Raw genomic sequence first — 13849 nt, forward strand, 5'->3', positions numbered from 1 at the left:
TTAGGAAGCAGACAAACTGAATCTATGTCATTGTTTTTCTCAAAGGAGAAACAGGATAGGCCCAGAAACATAAGGTAGGTCATCCTTTAACACCAGGCAAATAAAAATCTATTCATTTCTAGGCATGGTTCTATAAATTAATCTTCACAGCACTCCTGTGAGCATCCCCGTTTTACAGATTAGAAAACTGAAGGGTTTCAGTAACAGTTTTTTTTTTCCCTTGGCTTCTACAATGATCTTTCTTTTAAAAAAAATATTTATTTTGTACTGAGCTCAGGCTTGAACTCAGGGTCGGGGTGCTGTCCTTGAGCATTGTTGCTCAAGTCTAGCGCTCTACCACTTGAGTCACAGACCCATTTCAGGCTTTTTTAGTGGTTAATTGGAGATCAGAGTGTCAGGGAGATTTCTGTACCTTTGTCTTATATGTAAGTTTATCTGTTTTAGGGATGGTAGATGGATGCACAGACATGGTTGGACCAAGGGCGAACAAATGCACAGTGATACCCATTAGACACTATGTATGTTAAAAGTGAACTATACAACTTGTGAGGGAGGGGGTTCAGGAGGGAAAAACTGGGAGAAAATGAGGGAAGAGGTGACACTTCAAAAAAGAATTACCTGTCTTATGTAACTGTAATCCCTCTGTACATCACCTTTACAGTAATAATTAAATAAAATAAAATGAATTTTATAAAAGTCTGAGGGGACTTTCCTACTCAGGCTGGCTTTGCACCATGATACTCAGATCTCAGCCTCCTGAGTAGCTAGGATTACAGGTGTGAGCCATTGGTGCCTATCTCTACAACGGCCCTTCTTTTATTTGTTTTTGTTTTTGTCGGTTGTGGGGCCTGAACTTGGCCCGGCGCTGTCTCTCAGCTCTTCAGCTCAAGGCTAGCGCTCTACCTCTAGAGCCACAGCACCACTTCTGGCTTTTTCTGCTTATGTAGTGCTGAGGAATCAAACCCAGGGCCTCATGCATGTGAGGCAAGCACTTTACCACTGAGCCACCTTTCCAGACCATACAATGGCCCTTCTTATAGCACTGCAACTCTTTGCTAGAGCTCCTCACATAGGCCTCCAGTGCATAACGCATGTTAGGGAAAATGACAAGTCTTCTCTAATAAAACAGGACAATTAGAGTTTTGTAAACCAGAAGAGATTTTAAAAACCATATTGTCAAGTTCATAAAACCATGGAATCCCTGAAGTAAAGCTGACATAGCCTTTGAATTTGTATTTGGTAAACAACTATGTTGACATTATTGATAACCACTAATGTTTAAACTTTACCATCGGATTGCATCTCCCTGGAGATTTTGATCACATCATCTTGTGACCTTCCATCCGTTATAACCACAATAACCTTTGGGATGCCTCTTCTTGTACCTGCCTCTGCAGTAAACAAGGTATCTCGAACATGCTTAATTGCTTTTCCTGAAACAAAGCAAAGTAATGGTTCAGTTTTAATCCCTCCGATTTTTTGTTTCACTGGAGAAAAGAAATAAAAAGAGTAGGAACAAAGATCTTAAGTGAAAGAAAAAAAACTTTTCAAAAATTATTAACTCTCAAAGAAATGATCATTTCAGTAGTTACAAGTAATTAATGAATGGGCATTTGGGATCTGACCTGTTTTTGTATTTCCCCCTTTGTATGAAATGTGCCTAATTGCATCAAGAAGAGTCTCTTTAGTTTTGTAGGCATTCAGTTTGAATTCTGTTCTGGGGTCATCAGTGAACTGAACCATTGCCACCTGGAAAGAGAAAGTATATTGGTTTTACACACACACACACACACACACACAAATACACCACACACTTTCAACTATAATTTTAATTTCTTCTGAAACCCATTCCTCATTCTTCTTGGCCTAAAATTTTGTGCAAATTACATATCAAGACAAGTTAAGTAGCATCTTCTTTCCATCTAAGTATTCTTCAAGAACTTTTTTTTAAAAAAAATCTCTAAAGCATGGAACATTTGCCACCTCATTTGGCAAGTAGAAATGGTATCCTAAGCTTAGCAAATGGACAGATGTTAAAATTCCTTAAAAAGGAATTCCTTGTAAACCAAACCTAGGAAGCAATGACTATTAGTCTATTAACTTTATAGATGAGAAACTTGAGTCAGATACAGTCCAGTAACTTTCACAAGACTACACTAGAGTCATCACTGACAGTACCAAGATTTGAAACCAAGTATGTTCTGTCTCAAAATCTGAACCGCTACAACATAAATTTTCCTGGATTCATTTCCTATAATTTGCGTGTGCATGTGTGTGTGTGTGTGTGTGTGTGTGTGTGTGTGTGTGTGTGTGTGTGTGTGTGTGTATGCATGTATGTGTTTGAACTTGGCCTCATACTCTCAGTTTTCTTGCTCACAGCTGATGCCCTACTTGAGCCACAGCTCCAGTTGTGCCTTTTGCTAGGTAATTGATGATAAAGTCTCATGGACTTTTCTGCCCAGACTGGCTTCAAATTTTAATCCTCAGATCTTGACACTCAAGTAGCTAGAATTACAGGCATGGGTCACTAGCACTGAGATCTGTATTTGCTTTTATAATTTTTGTAATTTTAGGGCATTATTAGTTTCATGACTGCTCAATCTATAGTAATGTGCAGCCACAACATTTCCCTGTCAGTATTTTACTGTACTTGAAAGAAAGGAAAATACTGTATGTGTCATCAAAGAGGACACTCTGCCCTATGGTATAAAAGATCAGGCCTCTCTATCGTGTTTAATTTGCTGAGATCAACAGCTTTTAAAGACTCATATCCTCTGCCTGCCTTTCTTTATCCATATTCATTAACAAGTGGTCATAGTAACAGATTGAGAAGTCATTTGCAATGCATAGAATGAATTAGTGATCCACCCATTAGTCTCACCTGGGTTCCATCTGCACCAATCCTGTCTAGAGCTCCAACAGTGCTGTACAGAAAGTTGATGATCTTATTAAAATTGTCATCTCCAATGCTCCAGGATCCATCCACCATAAACACCAGGTCTGCCTTTGCAGCTTTGCATACTAAAGACCAAGAATAAATTTGAATAAGAGTAAGATAGATAATGGTTGTCCTCTGGTAACTAATCTCTTTCCCAAAGGAAAGTCCTACATCTTGAAGGTTCATCTTCTAAGCTGTTTATCATTATACTTCTTCACCATCATTTCTCTTTTATATCCAGAGTTCCCATTTATGATTGCTAAGCTTCTATTGGATTTCTAGAAACAAGGAAGAAAAAAAAATCCACCAATCTCAGCCCCAAAAGAACTAAACTGAGGTAATAAGAGAATGTGGGACTAAAGGGATTTAAAGGCAGAAGAATTAGCAAATGCCATCTACTTTCTACAAGTTGGAAGACTAACCCATAACTGTGTTGATGGACTCAATAAGTTAACATCAGCGTTTTAGTGATACAATGAAGTCAGATTATTATGCAATTGAATGTGTATTTGCGCTAGGTGACAAAGAACAGAATGGTATTCCAGCCTTGCTGAAACTATCTTTAGATGCCCTTTGCCATCCATTGATACATGTCAAGAATTATGCAATAATGCTAGTACAGAGTAGGTATTGTGGATGCCAACACAATAGAATAATCATTTTTAAACCCTCATACAACACCAATAAAATCCTACTCTACTTGAAAGCATTTTTCTTTAAGGTCTTCATTTGGTATCATGAGCTGTTTCAAATTATCTATGCCTCTCTTCCCCTTCATTAGTATAGAGCACTGTGGCTGACTATTTTATGATGCAAGTAAGTTGCTCTTCAAAAATCTCAGCCTTTTAATTCAAGGCCAATTGCACATAAATATTCTATGAGATAATGTATCTTTTTCTTCTCTTTAAAAAATCAGTTTCTATTTTATTAAGTGCAACTTCATTCTCTTCAAGCTATTTCTAATGTAAAATAACTCATGTCCAAGTGAAGTAACAGCCAAAGTGTCTAGTGAGATTGCTCTCACTATTTCTGTTATTTATAAAAGCTTACAAATTTGTAGATTGAATCTAAATCTATATTTAACAAGATCTGTTAGAGATAAATTTATAAAAGAAAAGCAAGTCCTCTGTTTTTAAGGAAAGAGTAAACTGAGATGTAGTTACTCAGATGCTAATGGCTTGGGCCCATGAATCCTAACTACTCAGTAGGGAGAAATCAGTAGGACCATTGTTAGAGGCTAGCCTAAACAAAAAAGTTCATGAGATCTCATCTCCACCAATAGCTAGACATACTTTTCATTCTCGCTCTATGGGAAGAGATAGTAGGGGGAATCACAATCCAGGTCAACCTGGGACAAAAAGCAAGACCCTATCTCAAAACAATCAGAGCAAAAAGGACTTGTGGCAGAGGTGAAGCAGGAAAGTACCTGCCTAAAAGTACAAAGTCCTCATTTAAAACTCCACAGCACCAAAAAAATAATGGGTTCGATTCCTCAGCACCACATAAGCAAAAAGAAAAAAGCCAGAAGTGGTGCTGTGGCTCAAGTGGTAGAGCGCTAGCCTTGAGCTGAAGAGCTGAGGGACAGTGCCCAGGCCCAGAGTTCAGGCCCCACGACCGGACCAAAAAAATAAAATAAAATAAAAGCACAAAGTCCTCATTTAAAACTCCACAGCACCATAAAAATAAAATAAAAAAGGTGATGTTACCTCTTGGAAGTGAAAGGGAAATCTATATAAAACTGTACTAATGAAGCATTTTCTTAGTGAATTGAAAAAAAGAAAATATGACAATATGCATCAAGCAATTTCCTCTCAGAGATAAAATTGTTTTTAATATTCTTTAACCGTTTTTATTATTCTTTTAACCTTTGTAACCTTTGGTTAATAAATATTCAGTACTACCTCACTGTCAAAAAAATTATAGACATTTACAATGCACTTGGGACAAATGCAGTTTAAAATGAACAACATATTCAATCTGCAAAATCTCCACCAGTAAAATCGAGATATAAATTTCACAACTATTATTTGAACTCTGTCAATCCTTGCTCTCAAAATCCCTTCCAACACTCATCTTCCATGAGCCGTCAGAGGGGTTCACAGAATGATATCCATGCTGGACTCTTGATAGGAACATTCTGACCTCAGCATTCTGTAATGTCTGCATCAGAAATGCCTAAGTGGTCAATTCATCCAGTAGGGTCTGCCTTCAGTTCCAGTAGTGAGAGTAATCTTAGCTACTGAGACCCGAGAGACTGAAATATGAAATGGACATGAAAATGGAAGAACAAAGCATTTGGTATTCTAGGTAGAAGGAACATTAAGGTAAAAGATTCAGCATAAGACTTGTGTGGGGGGCTGGGAAGGTGGCTCAGTGGTACAGTGCTTGTCTTGCATGCATGAGGGCCTTGGTTCAATTCCTCAGCACCACATAAGCAGAAAAAGCCGGAAGTGGGGCTGATGCTCAATTGATAGAGCACTACTGTACAGCTGAAGAGCTGAGGGACAGCACCCAGGCCCAGAGTTCAGGCCCTATGACCGACAGGGAAAAAAAAAGACCTGTGTGGATAATCTGAGATGTACAGTTTTACTGATACAGAATATAGACTGGGAAGTTATGTGCAAGACTGGTTGATCAGTGAAGACTTTGCAAACCAGGGCTGACTGATGTTGAGATTTCTTAGAGTTTCTTGATGCTTCTTTGATTCCTTGACCTTTTGACTATCTGCAGCATTTGACTTACTGACTCTAAGCCCCCATACATCTGGAACAATTCATTTCTCACAGTATCCCTGGTATGGTATAGTCACTTGAAAATACATGATGAATGGAAGAGTTCTTCTAATGGAATCTTCCAACACCATGACCTATCTTTCTCCTCTCTGCCCTCTCGTTTATCCCTCCTCTTTCCACCAATGTCGTAAAGTTATCTTTCTTTTTTGTTTGCTTGTTTTGTTTTTTGCTATAGGTTTTGTTATATAATCCAGGCTAGCTTAAACTCACAATCCTCCTACCTCAACCTCTTGAGTGCTGGGATTATAGGCTTGTGCCACCATGCCCTACTCAAATTACCTTTCTTAAACAAAGATTTTATCAAGTCACTCTTCTTGTATGCAAATTTCTCGTGGCATGTTATTTCCTACAGGATAAAGCTCAGAACTTCTTATTCTGGCACCCAAATCACTTCATAACTCTCCTAGAGTTATAGAGTTACACTGCTCTAAAGTTTATGTACTTAGATCATTCCATGACATTGAACAACATTCATGCCATTATTTATCTCTCAAGCTTGTTGTTCACATGTAGATCAAATCTCTCCATTTATATAAGTCACTGGCCTGTAACAGCATTAATTATTCTCATTTCTAAGCTAATGTAGTACAATCTCTTTTTTATAACTCATATCCCAGATGGGTAATTATCTATGTAAACATCTATTTCTCTTATAACACTGAAAACAGTCAGAGTTACTTACACATTATTGTTTTATTCTCTATATCTAGCATAAAAGCTTTGATAATTAATAGTAGGGTTAATAAGTATTCATTGGGTGGCTTTTTTGTGCCAGTCTTGAGGCTGTATCAAGACCTGGGTGCTGTGCCTGAGCATTTTTGCTTAAGGCTAGTGCTGTACACTTGAGCCACAGACTTACTTCTAGCTTTTTTAATAGTTAATTGGAGATAAGAATCTCATGGACTTCCTGGCTGATCCTCAGATATCAGCTTCCTGATTAGCTAGGATTACAGGTTGGCTTTAATATATATATATATATATAGTCACTAATTCTAGCAAAAGGTGTTAAAGGAACTATTGTGATCAGGACAGATGAATTGGGAGAAATATTTCAGATGAGATGAGAAAACATTCTCCTTGACTTCAGAGATATAGACTAGAATTTTTTACTTATATGTTATTCAATTATTCTTCCTTTGTTAATGTACACTCTGATATTTTCAATGAAATGAATGTTAAGCAATTCTGATAGAAAACTCTGATCTGTGCACAGAATTTATGATTAAATGGGTTTATTAAATTATACCATACATTGGTCAGTATTATATTAAGGAGAAAATTAGCACAATAAGCATCTTTCATTAACACCAGAGTTTTAAATGAATAAACAAAGGCAACAGGAATTGTGTACCTGAACTCACATTGTCATTGAATGATCCCCTTACCTTCTTTTGCAGGTGGAATGGTTGGAGCAAAAGTTGGTGGTTGAGTAGGAAGCGATTCTATAAAAGAGAGGAAGAAGGAACATCACTTAGGTGTCTCATATGTAGGGAAGAAGGGAGGTGATGGAATAATCATTCCCCAAAGACAATGTCTTCTTTGAGAATTAATAGACTCCTATAAATCAGCCACGGCCTGTGAAAACTGACTCCCTCCCTCCTCTCATCCCCAGACCAAGGGTCAGAAATGACATTTTTGCCACAATTTATTCTTCCCAGCCAGAATCAGTGTAATCAAACTGCCAACTACAAAGCACTACTGATGCTGATTTAAGACAGCAATCCTGCCAAATCCTTTCAGATGCACGCTCCGGATGGCTGCCTTCACACGTACAATTAATGCCATTTCCATTCTGCCTGACAGAGATTTGTCCACCAATCCTGTTTTGTGTCTCTTTCCTCTGTTCCCATCCTGCATCCCTCAAGATGCTCATTACCAATGAGATAGGCTTCCCTCTGCATTCTACTCCACCTGCATCGGAAAAATGTCTTTCAGTTCTGAAAATGGAGTATACACATTGCTGGCCTAAGATCTTTACTGCCTGCATGAAGAGAAGACCACATCCTATGCAGAGGTGTCATTTGTTTAAAGGACCTGGGAACAGCTAGACCAGAGGAATAATTTTTATGCCAGCTCACATGGCAAAGCACCAGGAAGTTATGGTGCCGTTAGGTAAACATAAAGTACCATTTTATTAGACATTCATCTGATGCTAAAATTCTAGGACAAACACAAAATACTTATTATCCCATCTTAATATTAGGAAACTCCTCTACTAATAATAGCCATTCACAAAGAGGACGTCCACTTCCAAGAGATTAATAAGCAACAAATAGCTGGGGGGAAAATCAAGCTCATGCAGAATGATCATCTGCCCAACATGTTGTAAAGGGAATTCCTTCATTGGCAAGATGTTTGGAAGAGATGAATTTTAAAGTCCTTTCCAATTCTAAGAGCCAATAAAATAAAATTTATTTAAATAAAGTAACAACATCAAAAGAATGAGGTAACTGTATATTACAGAAATGGGAAAATGTCTGAGTAATTGTTATGCAAAATAAACCAAGTCATGCAATATCATTTGTCTGGCCCAATTTGTAAAATAAATAAATAAATAAATTCTTTGAAGGAAACCATAGTGACAGAAATGAGTATGTCAAGAAAAGAAGAATTAAAAAGAGAGAGGCCAATAATACACTTCATATAGTTCTGTTATACTATTATTGATATGTGCATTACTATCATTTTTAAAGGGGGATTTTTTTTCAGAGAAAAATTTCCTACAATGAAAACACTAAGTTCTGAAATCCTAATATTAGAACCAAAATTGTAAATCTTTCTTGAAACCACCACTAAATGTTTCCAACGCCAAATTTATTCATTTTTTAAAAAATCTATAGAAGTGCATCTTCTTTAATGTTAGAAACTGAGGCACATCTCAAGTTAAGTTACAAGTCAAAGACCAAAACAATGCTAATGGCAGCCAGAGCACTGTGTCTGAGCAGAACATTGGCAAGGGGGGAATCTCTTTGGTAAGAAGAATCACAGTGCACTGCATTTTATGCTGTATATGTGGCAGACAGATGGTCCCTGTCCTCAAGCATGTGAAAAGCTGTCACAGTAGAACGAACAGCCTTGATCTGCAATGCTTCAGGAGGCTGGCCTCAAGCCAGTGGGTGGAAGCTACAGGAAGACAGATGTCTCCAACATCAGGAACGCATTTCCGTCGAACAGAGCTATCCAAATTGGAAATAACTCTAGGTTGGCAGTTAGCAGTTGTTAAGATTAAGGTTAAGAAATGTTGAAGTGGATCAGGGATCCCAAATTCAAATATTTTTAGAGCTTGAGAAAGCAATGAATATGAACTAAGATCTCAGCCTTTCAACTTAAGAGCAGAAGCACTGTCTAAGGAGGCCATCAATCATTTCCAGGTTCTTAGCACCATGAGGACACCTTGGGCTCCATGATGGAAAATGTGCAGAGCTTTCAAAAGTACTTTAAAACTTACAAAAAATAATGAAAACCTCTTCCATATATACTACTCGATTGGATCTTACTGCCATCACTGGAAGTAAGAGAGTAGATAGCTAATCACATTGCTCAGAGTTGCTGATTATCAAAGGTTAGAATGTTAAAAGGGGGCAGAAGAAGAAGCCTTAGTCAAACCTATTTAAATCCTGTATACTAGCAAAGCCTCATTAACCTCAAAACCAAAAGGACTGTATTCATAAAATCAAATCCAAATCATCAATAAAAACAACCGACTAATAAATTTTACAACACAGATTAAAGTCTGTGGAAGTTGAAGATCAGCTTTGCAATGCACATCTTCTTTAATGAGGCACATCCTAAATTCAAAAGCAAAACTAATCAGAATCTAATGGCAGCCAAAGCCATATGGCTGATTCGAAGACAGACTAAATGCAAGGTGCCAGATGTAAAAGACTATTTCATACATACTTCCACTTCTATGAACTGTCTAGACAAAATAAATATATAATAAAATAACTTGTTGCGACTAAAGGTGGGAAAAGTGAAAGATGGTATAGTAGCAGGAAAGATTTCTTTGAGTTGATGGAAAGGTTTTAAAACTGGATTTTATAGCTGTGGGTGTAGCTCAGCAATAGAGTGCTTGTTGAACTTCCTAACTTCCCAGGTATGGCTCCCCACAAGTTAAATCAAGTTATAATGATGGCTACATGCAATCTTAAAATGTATTAAAACTCATGGAATTGTCCACTTACCATGGCTCTTTAATTTTATGGGATACAACTTGTACCTCAAAAGCATATGCATAACATAAAATGTTGAATGTTTCAGTATTATGAAATAATACTAGAAACTAGATAGATCAATGTATTCCATTCTCCTACTCTGTTTTTTTTAAGGGTACACATTGATGATGACTCCTTGCATGGTTCAGAGTGATGGGAAGGAAGATCTATATGTAGTGGTTGTCCTTTCTAAATGCCACAATAAGAGGACTGCAAAGAAAAGTGCATCACCCACCACCTAGTCAGATACAAGTCCTCAGAGATTCCAAATTTAAGTTCAAGATACTCTATTAAGCATACAAGTGTCCCCACCCCCCAAACTCATTACAATTGAAGCCATTTTAATGTTTGTGGCCTCTAGGCCAGGAATTCTTGATTAGAAGCCATTCCAAAACGTTGACACTGTCCTTGCTCTTTGGAACATGTAAAACGTGCTTTGTTTTAACTTTATACGTTGCCTTTTCCTTCACTGCATCAGATCTGCAGCCAACTTGAAAAAAGAAGAAAGAAAAAAAGCATAAGAGCCTCTTAATTAGGCCATAACTCTAGGGTCAGCCAGTTGGAACATCTTGGCTCCATTCCCACTCTCATGGCTGTGGTAAGATGGCATTGTTTTAATGTGAGGACTCAATCCTTAAACTCATTCCCCACTGCACATACCATAAAGTTCCTGCAGATATGGGTCTCAATGTAAGTCATTGTTTTAAGCCCTTTTTCATCACACACGGCCTTTTAGTTCCTGCTGAAACATATATAGAGAATGGTGTGGGGAGAGGGCAATACTGGTGACACCAATGAGCCATATGCAAAGAATTCTGGGGTAAGATAGGAGGAACAAGACTTTGATTGCGTATGTTCCCATGCAGAAGTAACACATTTTTTTCCCTAAATGAATCTGAGAGACGATACTGGACTTACGTGTTCTCTCCATGATGCTCACACTAGGTCCCTCAAGTTCCTGGAGCTTCGTGTAAATGCTGATCTTATATTCGGAATCAGGCTGAAGTCCATAGAAGCAATGCCTATTTGTCCCTCCTCCCACAGTGGATTCTTGTGTTTGCGTATCTGTAATCAAAAGAAAACACACACACACATAAGAAACTTTTCTACACAGCCATCACTATATGATTTTTCTCCTAAAATGCCTAATATCCATAGTCTACAGTAGATAACTCTGGAAAAAATTATGCCTTTTTTAAAAAGATTCTATACGCTCATTGGTTTTTAAATTAAAATCACATTTTATATGTACAAAATAAAAGTAAAAGATGCCTGAGGTCAGTCCTCTATTGAATGAAAAACTATTAATGTATATAATTCTACAAATGTATCTTAATGGATCTGTTGCATAGGTATGCATGTGAGTATATTTATTTCTAAAGTATTTATTATAATAAGTATTAAAAACAAATATTTTCATCACAAATTTCTCTTTATCCAACACATTTCCCAAGGACACAGTGACATGATCAGAAAAAGCCATACATCGATATATATTTTCAATTCCTCATTATTTACTAACACTCAACATGATATTCTTCTAAGTAATGGCCTAAGATATGGGTACAGAGTTAGAAATCAGAAGGCTCTCATTCCTTTGAAAGAAAGTAGAATCCTAGGGCCTTAGAAGCCTCACCCATGGGGTTCAGGTTGTTTTCAAGTGGCCACAAATGAAGATATGAGTTTGAAGCAGTACTAGGACACCCAGAAAGTCCCCACTTAGGTCAATAGCCTCTCTTTGCCTAGATTTCATTGATTGCCATCCATGATTTCTTTCCATCACAACAGAGACTCCTCTTAGGGAGTTCAAAGTGGGGTAGGGGGATGCTTAGGTTGTGCTACGAAAATCCTTCCGTATTCTCTTAGCATCATAACTGAAGAAACAGGACTTGGTGTTTAAGTAACTTAAGATCACACACACTTCCTCCCAGTCAGAGGTAACAAGGTACTTGGGGTTCTACAGAAGAGTCATGCCACACAGCACAGTCTACAGCACAGAACCTATTCTTATATTTTTCCTTAGGAACAAAAAGAACTTGGAAGATTTGATTAAATGTTGATTTGTTTCTTCATTCCCATATCCACAGTAAAATTGCTATGCTGGAAGAATTACTGCTAGCCCCTGGGTCCCTAGCCTAATGAAGTCAGATTAAGTACCTACTTAAGCCCTCTATTTCTTGTGGGCTTTGATATACCAGGTTCTGTGTTGGGTACTGAATGATAACAATCACAAACATAATAATAGTCAATGTTTAATGAGTGCTTATCATGTGCCAGACAAAATTCTAAGGATTTTATTCTACTAACCGATTGGTTCTCATAATACCTAGAGTTATCACCAGTCTATAGACCAGACACTGAGGGACTTGAAAGTTAGTGATTTCTCATGTCCATAATTTAGTAGCAGAACTGAGATTTGAATATAGAACTTTAAAACCCAATCTCAGAGAATGCTGCTTTGATTCCCATTATCATATCATAAACTGAATTAAACATATACCTTTTCACAATTAAATCATTTGAGAACTACTGAATGCTCAAAACCTAGAGATCAAAATGAAGGTTCCTCATGAGCCACAGATTTATCACTCCATTGAGCATGGCTGTGTGGATATTGTAATTAACAAAAAGATTTAAATGGGTTGTCTTCTAAGTACAGAGTGTTTACTACGGCTGACAAGAAGAATTGCTGCTACCATGAAAACAACCAATCAAATTTCCTTCAATGCTTAATGAAATTGCACCTGCTTAAATCAAAGTCATAAAGTTTTATTTCAAGAAATTTTCAATCTACTGTTAACAAACTGCCCTGATTAAATACATTGAACTTATCATATAATCACTGATATGAATGATCTACTGATATGAATGATCTACTGATATGAATGTATCAAAATGTTATTTGGAAAAGAGCTTATTAAAATTAAAGAAAATGTGTAGATATGGTGGTACATGCCTGATCTCAGCACTTGAGATACAGAGGGAGGAATATTACAAGTTTGAGGTCAGCCTGAGCTACACAGTAAGTTCTAAGCCAGCCTGAACTACATAATACTTCCCTGTCTCTAAACAAGTTAGGTTAGGGACATAGCTTCATAGTAGAGTATTTGTCTAGTATGTGAAGGCCCTAAGTTCAATCATGAGCACTACAAAAAAGTTGTTATAGAAAAATGAAAATAGATCAGTTGATTTTTAAATGCAAATTGTAAAAATATTAAATGGATTTTTACCACATTAGAAAGCATAATATATAGAAACACTTAAGTCTATATTTCATAGTGGATAAACACAAAATATGCTACTTTATATTTTTGTCCATAGAGAAATCTTAAAGCCCCCCCCCCAAAAAAATGCAAGTCATTTAACAAAAAAAAGTTAAAACTTAAGGGATGGGAAGGGTAAACAAAGGAGGAGGCTACAATGCTTGATAAGAAATGTACTCACCATCTTGCCCATGTAATTGTAACCCCTCTGTACAGTATTTTCACAATAAAAAAAAGTTAAAACTTATTTTTCAGTGTTGTAAATACTAGCTTCAGAAATAAATGTCATAACCTTTGTTCATATATTCATTCCTAAGGAAATGTTGTCTGCTTTAATCATTTTTGTATATTATAGAAAAAGATGAAGTAAAAAATGGTTAATAAAACTTGTCAATTTGTGAGATGATATATTACTGTGAGATTTGGTAATAAGTGTAACTTAGCGAAGCCAATGCTCTGCTTTGCTGATGTCTAGATTCAGTCTGTGGCTCCCAAGCTTAGACTCCCACAGTGGCTGGTTTTTCCTAGCCCTTAAACAGTCTTTTGAGCCTCCAGGCAGCCGGCTGTGTGAGCCACCCACAACAAATCCTTGTGCTGAACTCTCTGTGTGGATTACATTGTCCGATGACCACAAAATCTTTC

At 37.1% G+C, this 13849-nt stretch overlaps 1 protein-coding gene across 3 annotated transcripts in view; it reads right to left on the reverse strand.

Annotated features, from left to right (window-relative positions):
- Positions 1-13849, reverse strand: part of Col14a1 (collagen type XIV alpha 1 chain) — a 167833-nt gene that overhangs the window by 65232 nt on the left and 88752 nt on the right. For all 3 annotated transcript variants that reach the window (XM_042673144.1, XM_042673143.1, XM_042673146.1), the window contains exons 23-27: positions 10863-11009; positions 7116-7172; positions 2882-3021; positions 1626-1749; positions 1290-1433 (exon numbers count right to left, since the gene is read on the reverse strand). In XM_042673144.1, coding sequence (XP_042529078.1) covers positions 1290-1433; positions 1626-1749; positions 2882-3021; positions 7116-7172; positions 10863-11009 — 612 coding nt within the window. The remainder of the gene's footprint in view (positions 1-1289; positions 1434-1625; positions 1750-2881; positions 3022-7115; positions 7173-10862; positions 11010-13849) is intronic.

The sequence above is a fragment of the Dipodomys spectabilis genome, unplaced genomic scaffold, assembly GCF_019054845.1.
Source record: "Dipodomys spectabilis isolate Male_0828 unplaced genomic scaffold, ASM1905484v1 ptg000783l, whole genome shotgun sequence".
In the NCBI taxonomy this organism is placed as follows: Eukaryota; Metazoa; Chordata; class Mammalia; order Rodentia; family Heteromyidae; genus Dipodomys; species Dipodomys spectabilis.